The 21,843-nt window shown below is 56.9% G+C and overlaps 1 protein-coding gene and 1 long non-coding RNA gene across 7 annotated transcripts in view; one reads left to right on the top strand and one right to left on the bottom strand.

The window, feature by feature from the left end:
* Positions 1 to 6,483, top strand: part of LOC125617434 — a 16,203-nt gene extending 9,720 nt beyond the window's left edge. The window contains exon 3 of one of the 2 annotated variants that reach the window (XR_007348430.1): positions 1 to 6,483. This exon is cut by the window's left edge and continues 355 nt beyond it. This is a non-coding gene — a long non-coding RNA (uncharacterized LOC125617434). The other variant, XR_007348431.1, reaches the window with a different exon arrangement.
* The window catches only part of Cpne5 (copine 5), an 89,781-nt gene that overhangs the window by 9,573 nt on the left and 58,365 nt on the right, over positions 1 to 21,843 (bottom strand). For all 5 annotated transcript variants that reach the window (XM_048805210.1, XM_048805209.1, XM_048805212.1 and 2 more), the window contains 5 exons: positions 19,889 to 19,993; positions 12,388 to 12,429; positions 9,919 to 9,994; positions 4,306 to 4,359; positions 1,748 to 1,809 (listed from right to left, as the gene is read on the bottom strand). In XM_048805210.1, the coding sequence (XP_048661167.1) occupies positions 1,748 to 1,809; positions 4,306 to 4,359; positions 9,919 to 9,994; positions 12,388 to 12,429; positions 19,889 to 19,993 (339 nt within the window). The remainder of the gene's footprint in view (positions 1 to 1,747; positions 1,810 to 4,305; positions 4,360 to 9,918; positions 9,995 to 12,387; positions 12,430 to 19,888; positions 19,994 to 21,843) is intronic.

The following is a 21,843-nucleotide window of genomic DNA, read 5'->3' on the forward strand; positions in this document are numbered from 1 at the left end:
TGTATAAGAGACAACTGGAAAGCAGCCCCTTCTGTAAGGAATTGCTCCTTGCAGCCCTGCGGCTCCTGCCTCCGGGCAGAATGCAGGCTGCGGAGCATCGAGCTCGTCGTCTGCCGTGGGGCTCAGGTGTCCAGAACTTCCTCCCGGGTCCTGGTGGATGCATGAGGTGGGCCAGGGACCAGGAGGAGAGGGTCCCTAGACAAATGCCTCCAGCGCTTCCTGCCTGGACACGCAGGCCGGGCTCTCACTGCCGAGCCAGTTCTCTTACTCAGGTTCTCCAGGGAGTTTGGAGAGAGCCGTGGGGAGGGAGGGCTGGCTCTGGGCCAGGGCCAAGGTGTTAGCTTTGCCAGTGGCCTGGCCTGGGAGGGCTCCCTCTCACAAGACCACACAGCATTCGGCCCTTTCACTCCCTGTCTCCAGCTCCATCCCACCCACCTGGAAGTGAGGGGCCTGGCAGGGCCAAGATTAACCACTAAGGGACAAAAGGCAGTAAGTTGTGACAGTGGGATCCCTGCCACCATCTAGGTGTGTAAAATGGAGACAAGGTACACACACACACACACATACACACACACACACCTGCGTTCTGTAAGTGGCAGGCGCTATGCAAATGAGAAGGATAAACAGGGTGGAAATAGTTTGAAAATTACCCGGATGCAGGGGCTGCCTGCTTAATGGGTCAGAGGAGGCAGCAGGTCTGATGGGGGAGGGAGCAAGGGCAGGGAGTGGAGCGGGCTAGGAAGGGCCAGAGGAGGCTTCTGGTGACTGCAGGGAGGGTGTGTCTGTGTGTGTGCTCAGTGGCTAGGACACTAGCGACCTTGAGACTGTGCAAGTTCAAGGACGCAGGGAGTCAAGTCATGGGAAAGTGTGTTTGTCATCCAGGGCCCCACCTCTCCCTCTGCCCTGGAGGACCAGGCAGCCAAGTGCCTGCTCGGCGGGGACCAGCCTCTCTGGCAGCTGCCCCCGCCTGTCTCCTTTCCAGGCAGGTGCAATCACTCACCTGCCTGCACCTGTCGGCTCTCAGCTGCCCACGCCCTGGCCCGGCAGGGATCACACCAGACAGGGCCTTTGCTTAGGGTCAGGCTCTTTCCATGAGCTGCTGGCCAGAACCTCCTGGCCTCGCTGTGTGTCTGGGCCTGGATGCCTGTCTCTCTGGTCCTATCTGCCTCTTAAACTCGTGTTTGACCACCTGCTGTCCCTGGGTCCTTCCCTTGCTCACCCCCTAATCCTGCTGCCCCTTACAGATGATCCCTGATAACAGCAAGCCACCACTGCCCCCGCCCTGACAGATCAGAGGTACGGGATGCACAGAGCTGGAGGGGACCTTCCACCTCACCTACTCTATATAATCTCTTTGCAGAGGACACTGCTGCCCAGGGAGGGAGAGGGACTTGACCCAAACAGTCCAGCAACTTTACGGCAAAGAGGGGCTAGAGTCGGGGTCTCCTGACTCCTGGTCCAGGGCTTTTCCACTTCCCCAAGCCCCTTGGTTCTTTCTGTCATGGGGTTCCCAACACCTCCAGGCTCCATCTCCACGTGGGGACATGACCCAGGCTGGCCTCCCTAGCTCAGGATCCAGGGGCAGACAGGGCTCTGGAGCGGCTGTGTCTGGTCAGACACTGGGGTGTGCTCAGAGCCCAGTGTCACAGGCTTGGTCCAGGATCTCAAAGAAGCCAGGGTGGGGCCAGAGCCCCAGAGTGGTCAGTGTGAGTGCCCCCTCCCCTTCCCCAAGGCCGGTTCTCCTCACCCTCCTTTGATGTAGTCTAGGAAGGTGCACTCGGACTCCACCGCAAAGGACAGCAGAGTGACCTTGAAAACAAAAGGGGGCTTGGTTAGGGGGAAGCACGGGGTGGGGAGAAGGTTCATGACGCTATGTGACAGCTGGCACGGTGAAGCACTTAGCATGAGCCACTTTGGCCCACGTCACTGCAGACCGTGCCCCTAGCAACCCCCTGAAGCCCTATTATTATCTCCATTTTACAACCAAGGAAACTGAGGCCCCAAGAGGTGACACAGCACGTTAGGAATACTGCCAGGATGTGGCAGGGTGGGATCTGACCCGGGGTCTAATTTCAGAGCCTGCGTTCTTTTTTTATTTGGGGGTACTGGGGATTGAACCCAGGGGCTTGACCACCGAGCCACATCCCAGCCCTGTTATATTTTATTTAGAATCAGGATCTCACTTAATTGCTTAGGGCCTTGCTAAGTTGCTGAGGCTGGCCTCAAACTTGCCACCTTCCTGCCTCAGCCTCCCGAGCCACTGGACTTACAGGCGTGAGCCTACACCCTCAATCTTGATGTCAAACTGCATCCCAAAGGGTCCCACCTGTCACTGGAGCCCAGGGACCCAGGCCAAGGGCACAAGTGTCCTCTGAGTGGGTGCTGGCTCTCCTGCCCTAGGATCCCTGGGGTGGGGTGGGGAGGAGAGAGGCTCTTGCCTGGCACAGGACTAACCACTGCCAACACTAACAAGCTCCGTGCTTCTGTGCACCTCTAGGGACCCCGAGACGGGCCTCTTGATCTGTGCTTATCTTAGACCTCCCTGCTCCTCCTCAGCCCTCGGTGTCTCTCAGCCCCGACCCTCAGGCCCAAGACCCCCGGGAGCAGCCAAGACAGGCCACCACGGGGCAGCTCACGACAGCAGGGGCTTCGGGCTGGGGAGACCATGGAGCTGGGCCTCCTAAGGCAGGAAAGTGAGGCAGGGCCAAGCAGGGCCCTTTTCCCTCAGAAGAGAGCCGGCGTCTCTGGGAGCCTGGACACGACGCCAGCTCAGGGTGCGCCAGGCCCAGGGCCACAAGACGTATGAGCCTTTACCTGAGCAAAGGGAGGGTCTGCGGGCGCTGAGCTGGGCCCCAGGTGCCCCAATTCACCGTGCTGGGCACCTGGAGGAACAGCTGAGCCTCCTGAGCATGGTGACTCTCAGGAATGGACGATGGCCCTGGCTTCGGCCCTGACTGAGCGCCATCAGGCTCCCTGGGGAGCTCTGAGGACATCCTGCAGCCCGGGTGGGGACCTCCAACCAACTCTATCAGAGTTTCTGGGACGACAGGACAGTTTCAGAGATCTTAATTTACCTCTTCACAGGACTCTAACCTGCAGCCAGGGAATGGCCACCACCTCCACCTGCCATGCCCAGGCTCTGGGACTCTGTGTCTGGAGACATTCAAGAGTCTTGCTGCTCAAAGTGCAGGCGCTGGTTAGAAATGCAGACTTGGCATTTTGGTGAGATCCCTGGGGGATTCTGCTCACAGTAAGGGACAAGAAGCACTAAACAGAGCCCTGGCCTGAGCCTGGGCCTCCTAAACAGGACCCCAGGGAACTGGCCCAGGCATCTGTATTTTCACAAGCTCCCCGGATCCTGGAGATTTTTTTTCTTTATGATGCAGACTGGGAAATGCTGGGAATTGGCCAACACAGGCGGCGTGTGTGGGTGTACGTGTCCACGTGCATGTTTCTTCTCTCTGTCCCCCAGCAGAATAGAAGTACCAGGGACCTGGGTCTGTCCTGTGCCCAGCTGTATCTCCTGAGCCTACAGCAATGCCCGGTGGATGGCAGTGCCCAGAAATAGGTCTTAAAAAAATGCACAAATATTCTGAAGACCACCCTTCAGAAGCCACTGGACCTGGGTGGCACCCCTGGACGGCCGTGGTCGAGCAGGGGTAGTGCTGTCAGCAGGCGCCAGGCCTAGGGTCCACAGTGGTGTTGACCGGGCGCGGTGACACAGGCCTGTAATCCCAGCGGCTCAGGAGGCAGAGGCAGGAGGATCGTGAGTTCAAAGCCAGCCTCAGCAACTTAGTGAGGCCCTAGGCAACTCGGCAAGTCTACTAAAATATATATTTTTTGAAAGGGCTGGGGATGTGGCTCAGTGGTTAAGCACCCCTGGGTTCAATTCCTAGTACCAAGAAAAAAAGAAAAACAGGTGGAGCTGATGCCATCTCTGTGGCCTTCTGGCTGTGTGACCCTGGCTGAGTCACTTCCCCCTGGCAGCCCTGCTTCCTCTTCATGGCAAGCGGGTGCTCACGTCTGCCTCGCAGGGAAGCAACCTGTGAAAAGCACCTCACTAGGGGATTCCCCACAAACGCAACTCCCCTCTTCCTGCAGGAAGTCCTGCATGCAGTCTCTCTGTGATCCAATGCCTCTCATCTGGTCTACACGTCCACCCCCAGGCTGCTGCCCTATCTGCCCAGTCCTCCTGGGTCAGATTCCCACACTCTGCAGGTAACCACAGGCACCAGAGCCTCTGTCCCCAGGCCAAGCTTGACACTCAGAGCGCGGACACGCAGCCGTGGCGAGGGGGGTACTCACCGTGCCAGAATTCACGTATTTCTTTTTCTTCATTTTCTTTTTCGGGTTGATCACCTGGAGAAACAGACCAGTTACGGGTTCCCAGTGGTCAGGGAGGGCCCCTGAGGGCTCCCACAGACCCTGGGTGTGGCCCAGGCCCCAGCCTGGGCCAATGGGGGGTGCAAAGACCACAGAGTCCAGGGAGAGGGGCCGAGGGAGGTCCTGCGGGAGACCGGGCTTCAGTGACACAACTGCGCTCCCCGCGAAGACCGGTGTCCACCTCGAACACAGCTGGACTGCTCCTCTAACCTCTCCCACCGCTCCCCAGACACGTCCTCCACGCCGGAGAGCCAGAGAGGGCTCCGTGTCGCAAGGCAGTCCTGTCTGTGCCTGCCCTTCGTGTCGGCTCCGGTTGCTTCTCACACCCCAGGCCCCCTCCTTTCCCTTGGCCTCGTCCAATCCTCCCTGCTCCTCTGCAGGGCCAGCTCAAGAGCTGCCATGGGGGGCCTTTGAGGCTCCTCTCTGGGTCACCACCTTGACCCACAGAGGCTCCTTCACTATCATCATTGAGCTACATCCCCAGCTCTTTTTTACTTATTTATTTTGAAACAGGGTCTCACAAAGTTGCTGAGGCTGGCCTCGAACTGGCTATCCTCCTGCCTCAGCCTCCCGAGTTTCTGGGAGGCAATGTGGCATCTGGCTGTCACTGTAAGCTTTAACTTCCAAAGCCACACCTATGGCCAGATGCTTTATCACAGGGTTAGGCACACAGTAGGTGCTCAATAAAGGCCCAGTGGGATAACTCAGAAATCCCAACCAGGGACAGGTCTGCCCCCAGGAGTCATTTGGTAATGTCTGGAGATGGTTCTGGTGGTCACTGGGGAATGGGTGGGGGCCAGGGACAGCCAGGGGGGACAGCCACCACAAAGAATGATCCAGTCCCAAACGTCAGAGTGCCAAGGCTGAGACCCGGGCCACCTTGTCCTGGGGCCTCCTGCCAGACCTGGCTCTTCCCCTCCTCAGCCTTGCCAGCTCTTTTTTCCTTTTTTTAACAGGATATGTCTGGGCACAGCCTTTCCCTCCAGCCCCATCAAATAGAGCTAGGCGACTTTCGCAGCTGCTTGGCCACCTGGTGAACTCCACTCTCCCTCTCCCTGTGCTGCCCCCAGGGCCTGCAGCTGCATCTCTGATCTTTCCTGTCCAAATGAGTACTGATAGCTACTTCTGGAGATAAGGAAAACAGGGCACAGAGATACCAAGTGATTTGTGTAAGGTCACACAGCCATCTGGGTGATAAGGCTGGAAACCAGGCTTCCTGCCCCCAGGCCAGGAGTACAGACATGCAGGAGTGACACCCAGATGCAAAACACAAACACATCCTCTCAACACATGTTCATAGGGCGGGGCGACCACTTCCTCTCCCTTAGAACAGTCACTCTTGTCCGAGAAATAAGATACATCTTCAAGGCAGTAAGTGACAAGGGACACCACAGAGGGGGAGGAAGAGGAGGAGTTGAGGGAGGAAAGACCATGGGGGGTGGGGGGTAATGAAGGCAGCAGGTGGCATTGAAGGCAGACCCTGAGGGACAGGAGGCTTTGGGTATGGAGAAGTCGATGTCAGAGGAGATGCTTTGGGAGGAGAAGCCCAGAACTGGGGTCTGGTTTGACTGCAGAGCCCCAGGGTGGAAGAGTCAGCTGGGTGGCTGGACAAGCCAGGAATGCCAGGGGCAATGTCTGAATGTCACCCAGCTGCCAGCAGGAAACTCCAAGGACCTCTAGGCTAGTGGATGACAAGATCACAGCAGGCTCTAGGGTGCTAGGGCCTGGTGGAGAGCCAGGGAGGAGGAAGAGGGACATTCAGCGGATGTTTGCCTGGTTCTGCCACCCGATAGCTGTGTGGCCTTAGGAAAGTCACTTAACCTCCGTGTGCTTCAGTTTTCCCATCTGTAAAATGGGCACAGAGAGCACCTACCGCAGGGGAAGGAATGGGGATTAAGGGAGTCAGTGTACGTCAGTGCTCAGAGCCAGGTGGACTGCCGTAGGTGCTGTACACCCCAGGAATTCAGGTGACGGGCAGTGAGGACCTGTGGGGGGGTGGGACAGGTGTGGCAAGAACAGCACTGTTGAAAGTGGCCAATGGGGCTGGGGCTGGGGCTGGGTGGGGCAGCGCTGGCCTACACCTGTGAGGCCCGGGGCTGGATCCTCAGCACCACATGAAAATAAATAAGGATAAAATAAAGGCATGCTGCCCACCTAACACTTCCAAAAAAAATTTTTTTTTAAGTGGCCACACATCTTGGGCCTTGGGGGTGGCTGCAGAGGTGAGGAAGGGTAAGGAGGGATGGGGTGATCCTGTAGACAAGAGGAGCTGGGTTTGGGCACAGGTGGGACATTCAGGTGGGTGACTGGCAAGAAGTGCAGTGGAACTGAGGGCCTGGAGAGGAGGCCAGAGTCACCTTGGAGGGCCCTCTTCAGCGCTGGGGACGCCCCTCCACAGGCACTCGCTGCCCAGGGCTGGGGCACTTCCAGACCCGCTCATGCGGTGGGGCTTAATGAGCAGGTTCCCGGGGAGCCAACACCTTCCCCGAGGCGCTGGACTGTCAGAACCCAGTGTGTCCCCAGCTTCTGCTCTGAAGTCCAGCCCCCGTCCTCCCAGCTGAGGGGAGTGGGCGGATTCCTCGGGCCCTGGGTGTGTCCCCTTTCTTTGAAGGCTTGTGTGTGGCTGAATGAGCTGCCGTCCACTCTCTAATGCGTCTCTTAGGAGGTTAGAGCTGTGGTTCGACTCAGATCTTCTGTGAAGTGGGCACTTCTTCAGATCTGTTTACCCACAGGTTTCCTGGGCTCCCCACAGCACACCCTCCTCCGGGGAACCGCCTCTCCAGCCCTGTGGCTGCCACCAGCTCCAGGAAGGGCACCAGCACCCCTAGGGGACACCCGGGGAACCTCCCCACTCCACTCGGCCTCCTCCTTTCCTTCCCAGAGGCCACCAGGCCCCCAGCACAGGTCTGGGGTCTGCCCTCCCATACACCAGGGTGCCAAGTGGCTCTGGCATACAGCAGCGAGACACTGTCCCCCCCCAGGACTTCATGGCCTTCATGGGGGGGGACAGTATGGTGAAGAGGTAATAGTCACAGGGTGCCCACGGGCACTCTGTGACCACAGAGCCACATTCCCAGCCCTTGTTAATGTTTTATTTTGAGACAGGGTCCCACTAAGTCACTCAGTCCTAGAACTTGTCCTCCTGCGTGTGCCACCATACCTGCCCTAGACAGGAAGGGGAGTCTGCGGTCAGACTACCACTCACGTCCCACTTCAAAGATCTGCTTCAACACTAAACAGTCACCTTTGAGTGGCAATGTGGAAGATGTGCTTGTGGTCAGGACTTCGGGCCACCCCCAGAGCCCTTTAGGTGCCTGTCATGAAGACCCACCCAGGGGATGATAAAGATGGTGCTGGAAGACTGAGACAGAGGATCCGATGTCAGGACGTTCGGGTGGCAGAGAGCAGCGTTCAGTGGTGGATGAGATGTGGAGGGGGGGTGTTCGGGATGACTCCCAGCCTGCCGTGGGCTCCGGTGCTGGGCAGTGGGAGATGCAGCCAGCTGGCCAGGGGCTGGGCAGAGCTGAGGGAGGCTTACCCATGAGTCAGTCCTGGAAGGCTGAGTGCAGGAAGGGGTCAGCAGACAGCGAGGCCAGGAGCCTGACTCCCAGGGCAGCGCCAGGACCTGGGGTGGGGTCTTAACTGGTGGGCAGCCTCCTCCTTCTTTGGGCAGTTCTGACTATAGCAAGGTCTTCCTGGGCCCACCCCGGCCTCCCAGTGACACCCACATAGCCTGCCCTTGGGGCTGCCAATGTCGAGTTCCTCTTCCACTTAGTTCTCACATGGCCACGTCTCTTGCTGTTTGTAAAGAATCAGAAATCAACAACAGAGAAGCAAGGTCATTCCAACGCTTCTGCTTTTGGCCCAAGAGAGCATGGCCTGTTTTGAGCACCTTTGGAAGCCAAACTCTAATCCTCTCCTCTCCACCTCCTCAAAGAAGGTCCCAGCTGGGCGCAGTAGTGCACGCCTGTAATCCTAGCAGCTCCGGAGGCTGAGACAGGAGGTTCGAGAGTTCAAAGCCAGCCTCAGCAACTTAGTGAGGCTCTGAGCATCTCAGTGAGACCCTGTCTCTAAATAAAATATAAAATGGGCTGGGGATGTGGCTTGGTGGTTAAATGTCCCTGGATTCAATCTCTGGTGCCCCCCAAAAAAAAGAAGGCCCCCAAAGGGTGGAGTCTGCCCCTCTCTGCTTGGGAAGGGTGGGGGGACACAGACAGCCCCTCCCTTTGTAAATGCAGAAAGCAAAGCAGTTTCCAGTGTCAGCTCTTCAGAGAAACACAGCCAGCCTTGCCTTCACAGTTAACAGCCTGTGAGCACACGGCACGCACCTCATGGGTGCCCAGCAGTGCCCGGGGGGCTGAGGGGCAGCAACAGAGAGGGCTGTCACCTCGCTGTCCTTGGGAAGTCCAGCTGGAACACAAGACCTGCCCGCTTAGAACAGGGACCCGGGTGAGGGCATGAATGGGACTGAAAATTCGGAGGGACTAAAGGATTCGGGTTCCGCCAGGGGATCCAAGCCAGCACCTGAAGCTCACTAGCCGAGCCTGGGGACAGCGCCACGACAGGGGACAGCGCCACGACAGTAGAATGGCTTGAAACGCCAAGCTCCCGGCACACAGGCGCCCAGCAAATGACATCGGAAGCCTGCGCAGGCAGACTCTGGGCCGGGCGCTGTTCCATCAACTTATTTAATTCTCAGTTTGCATGGAACCACACCAGGGGCCTGGGAGCTCAGCCAAGGTCACGGGGCTAGAAAGTGGCAGAGTCAAGACACAGACCCCAGCAGTTATTGGGGTTGTAAGGACCTGTGTGGGCTTGGCTTGAACTGTGACAGCTGTGGGGGTCCAGGACAGGGAAGAAGCACAGAGTGGAGCTGGAGGGTCGCTCAGAGGAGTAGAGCCTGAGCCAGGTCGGAAGGAGTGGGGGGGGTATCCCTGTGGGGACAGCACACAAGCAAAGGTTCAGCAGCAGAAACGTCCTGTGAGGGCAAATACCATCTTCTCCAGAGAGATCGGGGCCTTCTCCAAGCCCCCAGCTCCAGCCCCGAGGAAGGTCTCCTGACTCTTTCTGGAAAATGTAAGATGCCCCACAGGCCCCGAAGTGGTTACCACCTTGAACTAAGATCTCGGGTCTCAGGTCTGGAACCTTTTTTCAAAATTTTTGGTGCTGGGAGAACCCAAGACCTGCACATGCTCAGCATGGGCTCCACCACTGAGCTGCACCCCCAGCCTTCCAGAATCTTCTAGTGCTGCCCCCCACCGCCCTGCTCCTGTGGAAAGACTGTAGGGAGGCTCAGGAACTCAGTGATGTGGAGTCACAACAGTTGTTTGATTCTGCTACTTCACGGAACCATGTGACTGGGCAAGTGAGGACTCTTCTCTGTGACTCCGACTCCTCAATTATACAATGAGACTCACCAACCACCTCCCAGGAGAGCACAGGAGGCCCCCAGCCAGCCCAGAGCTCACTGTGGCCCTCACCATGACGGCTGCAAGCCACCCATCCCCAGAACAACCCAGGCCCCAGGCGCCTCACCTCATAGATGTTGAACTGGCTCTGCCCGCGGGCCAGCTCGCGGTAGCTGGTGGTGAATTCCCCAATGAAGTCGTGGCTGCAAGGCAAGATGGCTGCTGAGACGGAGGCCCAGGCCGCAGGCAGCCTCCACCCACCCCCAGCCTCTTAGGCATCCCTCCCCTGGCTCCCGACTCCCCTGGGCTTCCACTCCAGGGGCACATGCCACTAGGGAAGCTAGGTGCCTGGGGAGAGAGAACCCAGTGTCACTCATGGAGCAAGAAAACCCAAGGGTTACCTAGCAAAGAACAGGATCCCCAAGGAATGAGACCCACTTCTACTTGGATTCTTGGTTGAATAAGCCAACAATAAAAGATATTTTGGCGGACAATGGTGGGACATTTGAATATGAAATGAATATTGAATGGCAATCAAAAATTATTGTTCAATGTGTCAGGTGTGACAATGGCATTTGAAGTTATGTGGGAAAATGTCCTTACTTTTTTAGACATTCCCAATGAAATATTTAAAGGCAAAATGTCATGATATGATTTACTTTAAACTACATTAAAGCAAATATGGTGAAATTTAACCATTGTCAAATTCAAATGATGGGCTTAAAGGTATTCATTAAAGTTTTCTCTCTGTTCTTCTGGGTAGTTGTAGATGGACACAATATCTTTATTTTATTTATTTATTTTTATGTGGTGCTGAGGATCAAACCCAGGGCCTTGCACGTGCTAGGAGAGCACTCTACCACTGAGCCACAACCCCAGCCCCTTTTCAATAACATTTTTATGCCTTTTTTTTTGGGGGGGGGCAGGGTCTCCTTCTGTTGCCCAGGTCCCTGAACTGCTGGGCTCTAGAGATCCTCCTGCCTCAGCCTCCTGAGCAGCTAGGATTAGAGGTGTGCACCACAAAACTCAGCTTTTCTGTTTTTTTTCCTTCCCTTTCGATGCTGGGGGTGGAACCCAGGGCTTCAAACATGCAGGCAAGTGCTCTACTACTCAGCTCCAGCTTCCACCATCTCTTAACAGTTTTTAAGTAGACAATTAAAGCCATATCCGGCCAGGCAGCTGGGAGTACTTTCTATAGCGTCCACATCTTCTAGATGTGGACAGCAGAATGTAACAAAAGCTTGTACAAAACAGACCCCCCCCACCTTGCTCCCAGGGGCTCCCTCTCATCTCACTGTCCCTGCTGGAAGGCACTGGTGAATGTGCCATGTGGGGGTGTCCTGGGGCCTTGCCCTGCCTGCAGCCCACATGGCAGTTTGTGTGTGTGTGTGTGTGTGTATTTGTTCTCTTTAGACATCCACGGCAGCCGAGTGTACTCTGACACATTACACATACGTGGAGTTTGACTACGTGTGTACGGTCCTCAGCCTGCTGACCCAGTGCCACCTGGTGGCTGCTCCCCAGCTGACATGGAAGAGAATATTCCAGGTCAAGGAGAAGCATGGGGAGTGCCAGGGTAGGATGAGGCAAGTCACGGTCCCAGCAAGGAGCTGGCCCGTCTGGCAGTGAGGCCAATGGAGGGGCACACGAGGTGGGAGGAGAGGAGGGGGCGGCCCTGCAGTGGCTCATGGCAAGAGCCCGGGTCTCACCTGCAGCTGCAGCTGCCTAGCTCTTAAACAAGACGAGGCACTGCCCTACGTCCATGTCACAGACTCCCAAGGCCCCGACAGTGATCATGGGGCTGTGAAGGCTCAGGGTCACCCCTGGGTATTACTACAGCAGGGACAGGTCAAAAAGTCAGGATGACATGTTTGGCTGTGACTCAAGGGACAACCAGGAGCCAGTGAGGATGCTGGACTGGAGCTTCCCAGGGCCGTTCCTAAACTGTCTGCTAATTCCTAGCCACACTGGCTCCTGGGCACTGCGATCTAAGAGGGGAGGGCGCTGGCTGCCTCCAGACCCTGCGGGACCCGCCCTCCCGCCCGCCAGCCACAGCCTCATGGCTCTGAGTCCAAAGGTGGGCATCCAGCTAGCTGCAGCCTGTCCCTCCTCCCTCCTCTCCACAAACAGCTCCTCAGATGAGCCCAGGCCACACCTGCATGTCCAGCCTCCAAGGACTGAGCAGTTACACACAATGCCCAGTCCTGGGCCTCACAGGGAGAACATGTGCACAAACCCGAGGGGGCCATTGCTACTGAACCTAGAACATGCAGACTTCACAAAATCCAAAATTCTCTCTACCGTGGGAATTGCAGGCACAGGCTGGCCACTGGCAGCTATTTTGGGGAAAAGGGGCCTCTCTGCTCCAGCACCATCTCTTACAGGACAGAGGTCCTCTGGTGCCTCAATAGAACACAGATGGAGACAAGTCACGGGGGCAGCAATCCTCCCTACAGGTGACCTTCCCTCACGGCCAGAGCTGCCTTGGGTGGGGCCTTGGGCACAGTCTCCCCATGTGAGGGCAGGGCCAGTCCTCCTTCCCCATTGACTCCCCTCCCCACTCCCCTTCCCTCCTCCTGTCCTCTGGCGCACTTACCTGCCATCTCGATCCCAGTCATACACCTCCACCTTGATGGTCCTGAAAGACAAAAGAGCCCTTGGTGGGATGGGCCTGCGCCTGCACCCATGTGGTCCTGAGGACGGGGCCTCCTCATCCCCAGGACCAGCAGGTACGAGGGCTCCCTCCAGGCTCCAGGGCGCTGGGTGGGGGGTAGCAACCCCAGAGACAAGGAATGATCTTGAGACCTTTCTGCAAAGATCTGGGGGACAGAGCCAGGTAGGGGACTTCCAGGATTTCGAGGAGGATGTGGACAAAACAGCCCAGGCTTCTGTTCACCCCACTTTCTTCCTGGCCCCCCAGATGGGAGCTGCAATATGAGGCCACACTGTGTGTTTTGCTGGGGGTGGAGCTGTGACAGCAATGACATGGCCTGAGCTCAGGCCTCTGGGGAGGGGTAGTGAGGCTCTTGGTGGGACCCTGGGCCGGAGGGGCTGCATGGTGAGGAGCCAGCCCTGGGGATGGCCCAGGGGCCCTGACTTGGAGGAGGCCTGCTGCGCTTTCCATCCCCAGACTGGCTGCTGGGTGAGGGTGTGATTATCTTCACATTTTAGCCTGGCTGCTTTAATTAGTTTGTTTTGACTCCTATGCATGGGGCTGGGCTTGGAGAGCCCATTTTATTTTTAGCCACGTTCCCATGGCAACAGGCTATCGGACCACAGGCAGTTGGAGGGAGGTGGAGGGTTGCTGGTTAACCCTTGGTGCTGGCTGCTCTGTCCTCAGGATGCCCAGGGACCTGGGAGCAACCAGGGTCCCCAAACAGGGTCTGGCTTGGGAGACAGGAGCCACCATTATCCCAAAACAGGCAGGAGAGGAGCAGGAAGCCAGGGGCCCTCAGCCCGCAGCTTCAAATGGGGTGCCTGGAAGCTTTAATTAGCTCTTCTATTAACATCCCAAGGCCCATTCTTGGGTCTGCCAGGAGCCGGCCTTGGGATCCGTGGTCTCCAGAAGGAGGCGCTCTGTCCCTTCGAATGAGCCTCCCGGGTAGGGAGGGGGGCAGGATACAGAAACTGTTCCAGGGTGAGCCAAGTCCTGTAAAGCAGGACTCTAGTAAAATGGGGCAGACACAGAGGTCACCGTTTAAAGAAATCCTTTAAATTCATGTTTTTTAAAAAAAAACTCTCTCTCTCTGGGGTGCATTATTGAGAAAAGGAAAAATAAAATAAAAGCTAAGCCCTGAGGGTGGGCTGGGAAGCGGGAAAGAGTGGGAGGAGGCTGGGATGTGCATTCAGAGGACCTTAGGCTAGGCTGCTGGACCCCAGCTGTGGGACCTGGAGATGTCACTTTACCTCCCTGAGCCACAAAACCTCATGTGCAGTAGGGATAAGGAAGGTCCTGCAGGGCAGCAGAGGCCAGTCGGTGGAACCCTCCTGCCCCCGGGGGGCCCTCAATGAAAGCACCTCTCTTCTCTCCCTTGGATCATGTGACCTCGCCTGGCTAGGTTTCTCACATGAAATTTACTTAAATCAGGGGACACTTGAGCCTGGGTACCTGGGCTCTGCCACTTTCCGTTCCTGGAACTGACTTCAGTGGCATCTGGGCCTGCTGAGCCCAGCCACTCGGCAGCACCCCCAGGGACATGTGGCATCTCACAGCCGCTGCTCTGGCGGGGCCCAGGAACGGGTTCTGAAGGCCTCCCTAGTGACGGAGCTGTCATGCTCTGCAGCAATGTCCTCTGCCCCCTCATTTCAGATGGCACAGCTGAACCCCCGAGAGCCCCAGGTTGATACCCAGAGTCACATGGCCGATGACAGTTGGAACCAGGACAAAACCAGTCTGGGGCTCTGGCCACTGCCCCGTGAGGCTAACACGGGTCTCCCTGCCCTTGCCTCAGTGCCCTAAGTCCTCCCCTCGAGGACTCCAGCAAGGGACTAGGTCAGTGACAGCAACATGCCCAGAGGCTAAAGGATGTTGTCCCCAATCATGGTGACAAGCTCTGGATATCCACAAAAAGTACTGGGGAGGTTGTCTGGAATCCCAGGACCAGAGGAGAGGGCCTGATTTAATCCATCTGTATAGAACCAAGGCCTGAGTCGCTCATGCGTTTCGCAGGTTTTTTGTCTGGGTTTTGCCTTGAGCGGGATTGACTCTGGGCAGGTGCCCTGGCCCTGAGCTCCGCCCCAGCCCAAGCAGTCCTGAAGAGTTCCCCGAGTGGTTCTGATGTGCAGCCGGAGCCACTGACCTTCTCCAGAGTACAGCTCCAGTTTTCAAATTTTGGATGGGGTTTGGGTCCCTGAGGGACTTCAGAAATACTGATGTGGATGCTTCACCCCAGAGAGTCACTTAGCTCAGGGTGCAGCTTGGGCAAGGGGGTTGTTAAAAGTTCACCAAAGCAGGGGGCCGGGGACATAGCTCAGTTGGTAGAGTGTTTGTCTCACATGCACAGGGCCCTGGGCTCAATCCCCAGCACCACAAAAAAGAAAAAAAAAAAAAAGTTCATAAAGGATCTGAACTTGCAGTCAAGGCTGAGACCAGAGTGAGAGATTCCTGAGCAAAAGCCCAATGCGGGTTGTACAGACCCCAGGGGAGATGCAGCCTGAAGTTAGGGGGCTCTGAGGCTGAGACCCCCTTGGGGGGGGGGAGAAACGGTGCCCAGAGACAGGGAAAGCCACAGGAAAAGCCAGACATGACTTTGGTGCTCTTAGTTCTCCCACTGTCCAACCGTGGCTGAGCTGTCCCAGGTCACTGCAGGTGCCACTGGTGGCCGGCAGGTATTGGCTCCCAGCCCCTCAGCACAGTCCTGTGATTTCTGGGGATAGCACCCAGGAGAATGTCCTCCTGCATGGGGGACAACATAATCGGCCTCTGCAGACCACATAATGAACACCCGTTTGGCATAAAGAGGTTCAGAACAGGGGGGCAAGGAGGTGGTCAGGGAGGAGCTATCCTGGGGCCAGCGCCTGGGCAGCTCTAGCTCCTTTGGGGACTAGAATGTGGCCCCGAGCAGCTAGCTAATCCCTGGGACACTCCATCTGGTCCTCTGTAAGAACGGATCGTCTCACCATCACTGAGGAAAGAAATGACAGCAGTCACACGGTCGGCCTTTGACACGTTCCTCTGTTCCTGCTGGACACACTCAGTGTCTCCAAACAACTCTTGTCGGCCATCAGAACATTCCCCCCCCCAAGCCAGAGACTGCTGTTTGATTTGCTTCTGGCGGCAGCCCCTGTTCTAGAACGGTACCCTGCATACACAAGGTGCTCCATAAACACTGACTGGCTGGCCTGAGGTTTCCACTCTGCAGTGGGCCACGCAGGTGACAATACCCGTGTTCTACAAAACACAGAAGGAGGTCCAGAGGACGCAGCTTCCCATAAGCTGGCCGGTGTCAAGGCCAGGAGCTGTGTCCCGGGCCTCTGCAGTCCCAGTTCTGGGATGACAGAGCCAAGTGTCAGCCTCGCCCACCAGCAGGGACAAGGGAAGAAGCTGGCAGAGACGCCAGGGCCCCCCCTGCACGTCAGTCAGCTCTAACTAGAGTTGCCTCTGAGCCCAGAGCTGAAGGTCTTCTTCCTAATGAGCTTCTCCCAGGCAAGGAAAAGGACATTCCCTTGCTGCTTCCAAGTCCCTGGGGCTGACAGGCCCTGAGGGGTTTGCTCTGAACTGACGAGTCAGTCCAGGCTCTGAGAGGCTTCAGCGAGGACAAGTGCTCAGCCTTCCCACCCACCCCCGCCGGGGTGGGGGGCAGGCAGAGAGAGTGGCATTGGGGGCTTCCAGCTCCCCAATCCTCCAGCTTCTGCACAGGCAGACCGGGAATGCTGAGCACCTGTCGTTGGGATCACACTGTGAAGTGCCTGGTACTGTGCCTCGTCCCTCCTGGGTGCTCAGCATATGGCGGGAGGCCAAGGAGAAGCAACTGGTGAGTCCAGGGAGCCAGAAGGCAGCTTGAAGCTGAGACAGTGTTAGAGCCCCCACAACCCCCGGCCACTGAGGACCCCTCTCCAGACTTCAGAAGGTACCCTCAGCACACTCTCTGAGAGTCCACTCATTCAAACCAGCCCAGAGGCGCCCCCTGCAGAAAGGACAGGTACCTCTCGCTCTGGCACGTTACATAACCTCTAGTCCTCCATCTCCCCATCTGTAAAATGGGCACATCGCGAGTGAACACCTACCTCCTAAGATTACTCACACAGTAATGCATTTAAAACAATTAGGACACAGCCTGCCCAGGTCCTCAACACCCAGCAACTTCAATCACCTAAACTGTCTCCTCCCTCATCATTCCACGAAACTGCCCTTTCTGGTCCTCACCCTCCTGGATGTCTTTCTCACAAGGGACCTGCGTGTTCTTCCTGCTGCCCATCCTGGGAACTCCCAGACCTCTGTCCCCTGCCCTCGTAGCTGTGCCTGGCTCACAGTGGCCTACGGTCCCCAGGACGGAAGCCAGGCTCCCCCATTCTTTCCCCCTCCACAGCAGCCTCTCATTTCCGAACAGCAAACCCAGTCTTCATAATCTAGGAATGCTGATGTTTCGTGAACGGGCTGCATACAGGCCGTGAAAGGAAACCCCGTAATGCATCCTGTGACAGTAAGGATCTGGTTCCGGTCACACTTCCCCTTTGTGTCTGGGACACCTCCAAGCTTTGTCTGTATCTCACTTGTTGCCGTCCCTTCTCCTCTCCTCTCTGAATCACTTGCTCTCAGGACTTAGACTACCTCCAAGCTGCTCCCTCACCTCCAGCCCCAAAGGTGACCTGTCCCTGACCTCTGAGCAAGGTGCTCCTAGAGCCTCTTCCAGAAGCACCTGTCACAGCCCTGTCACACCACGTCTTGGCCGTCTGGCAGCAAGACACAGGAATTAAGAGCACAGATTCTAAGCCATGTGCGGTGGCGCAGGCCCATAATCCCAGCTGCTCAGGAGGCTAAGGCGGAGGATCGTGAGTTCAAAGCCAGCCTCAGCAACCTGGCGAGACCCTGTCTCTAAATAAAATTCAAAAAGGGGCTGGAGATGTGGCTCAGTGGCTGAGCATCCTTGGGTTCAATCCCTGGTACCAAAAAACAAACAAACAACCAACAACAACAAAAAAACACCACAGATCCAGAGCCAGCTTGCCTGGCCAGTACGGCTCTTCCGTTGGCTGGCAGCAAGATGCTCGGCAAGCTACTTAACCTCTCTGGCCTCAGTCTCCTGGCCTGTGTGGACAGCACTGGCAGCTTCTCCCAGGGAAGATTAACTTAGTTCACAGGCGTAAGCGCTTGGAACAGGGCCTGCCCAAGGTTAAGTGCCACTGGAGCCTTTGCTATGACTGTGGCCGCTGTCTCCCCACTGGCCTGCCAACCTAAGAGGGAGCGTGGGCCCGAGAGCCCAGTGTGCCCCCAAAGCACCCCGCCAGCTCCTGGATCCTGGCTGGCTTGGGAAGCTGCTGCTGGGTTACACTGAGCGAGTTCTGTGAGGCTCCCGGGGGCCTTAGCAGGGGAGGACAATGGCCTCATTTTCCTGCACCAGGCCCCGTCTCCTGCCTGGGGGGCCTCCTAACGCAGCCTCCTGAGTAGCTCCGGGTGTGTGGGCTACCCTAGGCTGGGGCTCACAGGGCTGGCGAGACACGCCTGGCTCTGGGCATTAACACCGCTGTCAGTCACGTCACAGTCAATTTGTGCCAGCCATGGAGAAGGGCATGAGCTCGGCCATCCTGTGGGGGTGAGGCTGGGCTAGGGTTGGGAGGGGAGGTGGGAACCTGCCTGGCCTTCCTCCCCAGGGTCCCCCTGTCACCCACTCCAGAAGCCTCAGGACCCAGCCAGCCAGCAACAGGCCTTGTTTGGCTGGAATGCCTGCTCACCAGAGCCCCCAGTGATTAGACCAGAAGCTTCCAGAAGAGGGGAACACAGCTGAGTGTCCCCCCAAAATCACACAGAGGCCGGTACTGGGCATCTAGTAGGTGCTCAGGATCTCCTGGGGAACAGACTGTGGCTTTTCTATCCCAGCCAAGAGGCAGAGAAGGAGCACCTCAGCCTTGGCTGGGCAGCCTGAGGGTCTCCTGAGATGAAACGGGGGTGTTAGAGGCCATCCACCCACTCACCAAACCCACCACACACACTTGGTGGCCATTGTGAGCAAGGTCTCGGGGCACACCAAGGTGTCTGTTCTGATGCACCATGTCCCCGTGGGGTGAGCTAGGGACGGTCCAGTTCCTCAAGGCTGCTGGCCAGCCCTGCTGACGATCCCTGGCCAGCTTGCCCAGCTGAGCTGCAGCCATTGCCAGGGCACTGGAAGGTTCTCACAACTTAACCCAGGCCTACACCATCTCTGTGTGTGCACAGTGTTAGGGACTGAACCCAGGGCCTTGCATTGGCCAGAAAGCTCTCTACAGCTCAATACACCCCCAGCCCTCTTCATTTTAAGAAGGGTCTCATTAAATTACCCAGGCTGGCCTCAAACTTGTGGTCCTCCTGCCTCAGCCTCCTGAATAGCTGGGATTATAGGTGTGCATCACCGTGCCCAGGGAACGTATGCATCTTATAGCTTCCATCTGACATGACCCCCACGCTCTCCAGCACTTTACTGCAACGGCTAATGATATGTTTGTGTGATTATTGGATTAATGTCTGCCTCCCCCACTAGCAGTTAAACCCACAAGGCTGGGAGAGGGGTGGAGATCGTGCTTTGCCCCTGCTGATTTCCCAGCGTCTGGTAGGGCCACAATACATTTGTGAACAAAATGTTGAATTTGGTATTTCACACACACAGGTCCTCCTTGAATAGGCTGTGCTGTGTGAACTTCAAAGCGGCCCAGGGAGTAGGCAGATGTTCTCACACCTACTTTGCAGAAAAGAAACTGAGGGTCAAAGATCACCCAGGTTGACAGAGCTTTTTACTCAAAGAGTCAAGGCTGGAAACGAGGTATCTGGTCTCTACCCTGGAAAATCACACTGAGTGATTAAGATGATGATGACAGCTGACATGTCATGTGAGTAGGCCACACAGAACCAAAATACCTAGCAAGCTCTCATCCCTGCTCCCTCGCCCCTCATTTATGGCAACTTGGCTGGCAGGGAGTGTCCCTGGATTCTGACTCCAGAGTCCCCAGGCCAGAGACTAAGGCTGCTGGGGAGCAGCTGCCCCTGTCTGTGCCTACCTCCTCACCTCCATCCTGCCACCATATGCCTTCCCTGGGGAACAATGAAGACAAGCCACCAAGTTCCAGACCAGGGTACCAGGGACGCCCATCTGGTGCCACCCGTCTAGGTCACCCTGGAGCCCCAGGCACTCCACTCCCATCCTCCCACACTTTAGAGCTTCCCAATACGGAGGCCAGACAAGGAGGAAGTGGGGGGCAGGAGCTGCGAGACCATGGGGAGGCAGACCTGCTGGGAGCTGGCGGGAGGGGGAGGCCACCGAGCCCCACCCTGTGCGGACACCAAGGTGCAGCCCAGAGGCCCGTGCATATTGAGGAGGCCGGCTGACGGCCGCTGCTTTGGGTAGTCCCCCTCGTGTTGGGAAGGCCTGGGGGTGGAGGAACAGGGAAGGGCTGTCCTCCCATCTCACCGGTCATAATCCCCGTTGCAGAGGGCCCTCACGGGGATGGAGAAGGTCTGCCACACGGGGTTGAGCGTGTTCTTCATGACCTCCGTCTTGTGGCAAATGGTGAACCTGGTGAAGAAGGGAGAGAAAGGCCGTCAGGCCTGAAGCCAAGAGCGGCAGGATCCAGGTTGGCAGGGAGGTCAGCCGGCCATGTCTGCCGCTGCCAGACATGGAAACTGGGGATCCTGGGGGGCGAGCTGCCTGTCACTAGCAGTGGCCTGGCTGGAACTGGACGGCCACTGGCTGAGATGCTGCAGACCTGCACCAGATGGGGACCCAGCCTGGAAGGAGACAAGTCCTGTGGGGGCAGGAGACCTGGTCCTAACAGCCCCTGCTTGGGGCCAACTCACCGTGTGACCTTGACCAAACTCGCCCCTCTCCGGGCCTCCACTTCCTCGCCTGACTCAAAACCCTGTGAAGCTGGCCTCTATCTTCATCCCCTGAGACCCATGAAAGGACCTGTCTCAATGGACCTTCGTGGCCTGTGAGTCCCTAAAATTGTATCTAGAATTGGGTGTCGGATCGCGGGTGTCTGCTCTTCTCCCACCCTAGGACGTTCCCCCCTTTCCTGCTCCCCGCCACACTATCTCAGGTCAGAGGTCATCTCCATGAAGTCCCCACTGATGACCATGTCCAAAATGTACAGCCTCCTGGCCTTTGATTCCGACATCCCCTGTCTCCTTCCATATTTCTTTTCCTATGTGTCACCATTTAACATTATGATATTGCCTGTTTTCCCCTTATTTATTCTGTTTACTATCTGACACTAAGATTAACCTCCATCAGAATAAAGAGTTTTTCTCTTGATCCACTGATGTAACCCTAGTGCCTAGAACAAGACCTGGCACTTAGTAGGTATTCAAGAAATTTTTTTTTTTTTTAAGGAGCCAGAGGAACTTTCCAAAGCTTCCACCTGCATTTCAATTCAGTGAAATCAAAGCCCCTGGGATGACCTGGATCATCTCTAAGACCCCTTCTGCTTTTCCAGACCAAATTCAAAAAACCTGCTTTGCAAACTGAAAGTTCAGAGCTGGCTCACCCACACCGGGTCCCCTCCCATGCCACGCCTGGCTGGCCTGCCACCTGGATGGGCGGCCAGGAGCGACCTCCCAGGCATCCGCCCCAGCACCATCCCAGCTTAGAAAGGTCACCTGGGTAAGTGCTGGGCTCCGCCCAAGCCCACACAGCCTGTGCCATTTCTTCTGTGGCAATTTTCAAGTCAAAATGTCATCCCTGTCACTGTGGCTCTGAGTTTCTCTTCAGCTCGTCCTCGCCCACCCACTGGAGTGTGGAGATGCACGTGGGAGACCTCCCTGCACACCCAGAGCTGGGGGCGAGGACGAGGATGGGGATGGGCAGCCCGGGGTGGGCCGGCGGGCAGGCAGGGGGGGCAGGGAGGAACGGGGGAGCGGTGGAGGGAGGGGCAATCATGCCATACAGAAGCCACCCTGGGCTCCCCTGACTGTCACAGGTGCCTTCTGTGGACCCTCCCCAGCACCACCATCTCTTGAACCCCCGAGTAGTTCTCTCCTTTCCCTTAATAGCCAAACTCCAGGAGCAGCCCTTCTATGAGCCCAATCTCTTCCCCACTCATCCCTTCCTGGGCCCTGTGCAGTGTGGTGTCGCCTCTGACTCTTGCCTGCCCTCCCTGGTCCCTCACCACCAAGCCATACCTTCCCCACTCTATGCTGCAACACCCTCCAACTCCCCCCCAACTCCCTCCCAGAGGCAGGCCCTCCTGTGAAGCGGTTCCTATGGCCCTCCCACCCCTTGACTCACTTTCATTTGGACACACACTGGGAGCATCGGTGGGAGAGCTACCCAACAGAGTCAGACAGATGGGAGTCCCAGTCCCAGACCCACCATCTGCCAGCTGTGCATCCCTGAGCATATGTCTTTCCCTCTCTGACTTTCCCCTC

Source organism: Marmota marmota, unplaced genomic scaffold, assembly GCF_001458135.2.
Source record: "Marmota marmota marmota unplaced genomic scaffold, marMar, whole genome shotgun sequence".
NCBI lineage: Eukaryota > Metazoa > Chordata > Mammalia > Rodentia > Sciuridae > Marmota > Marmota marmota.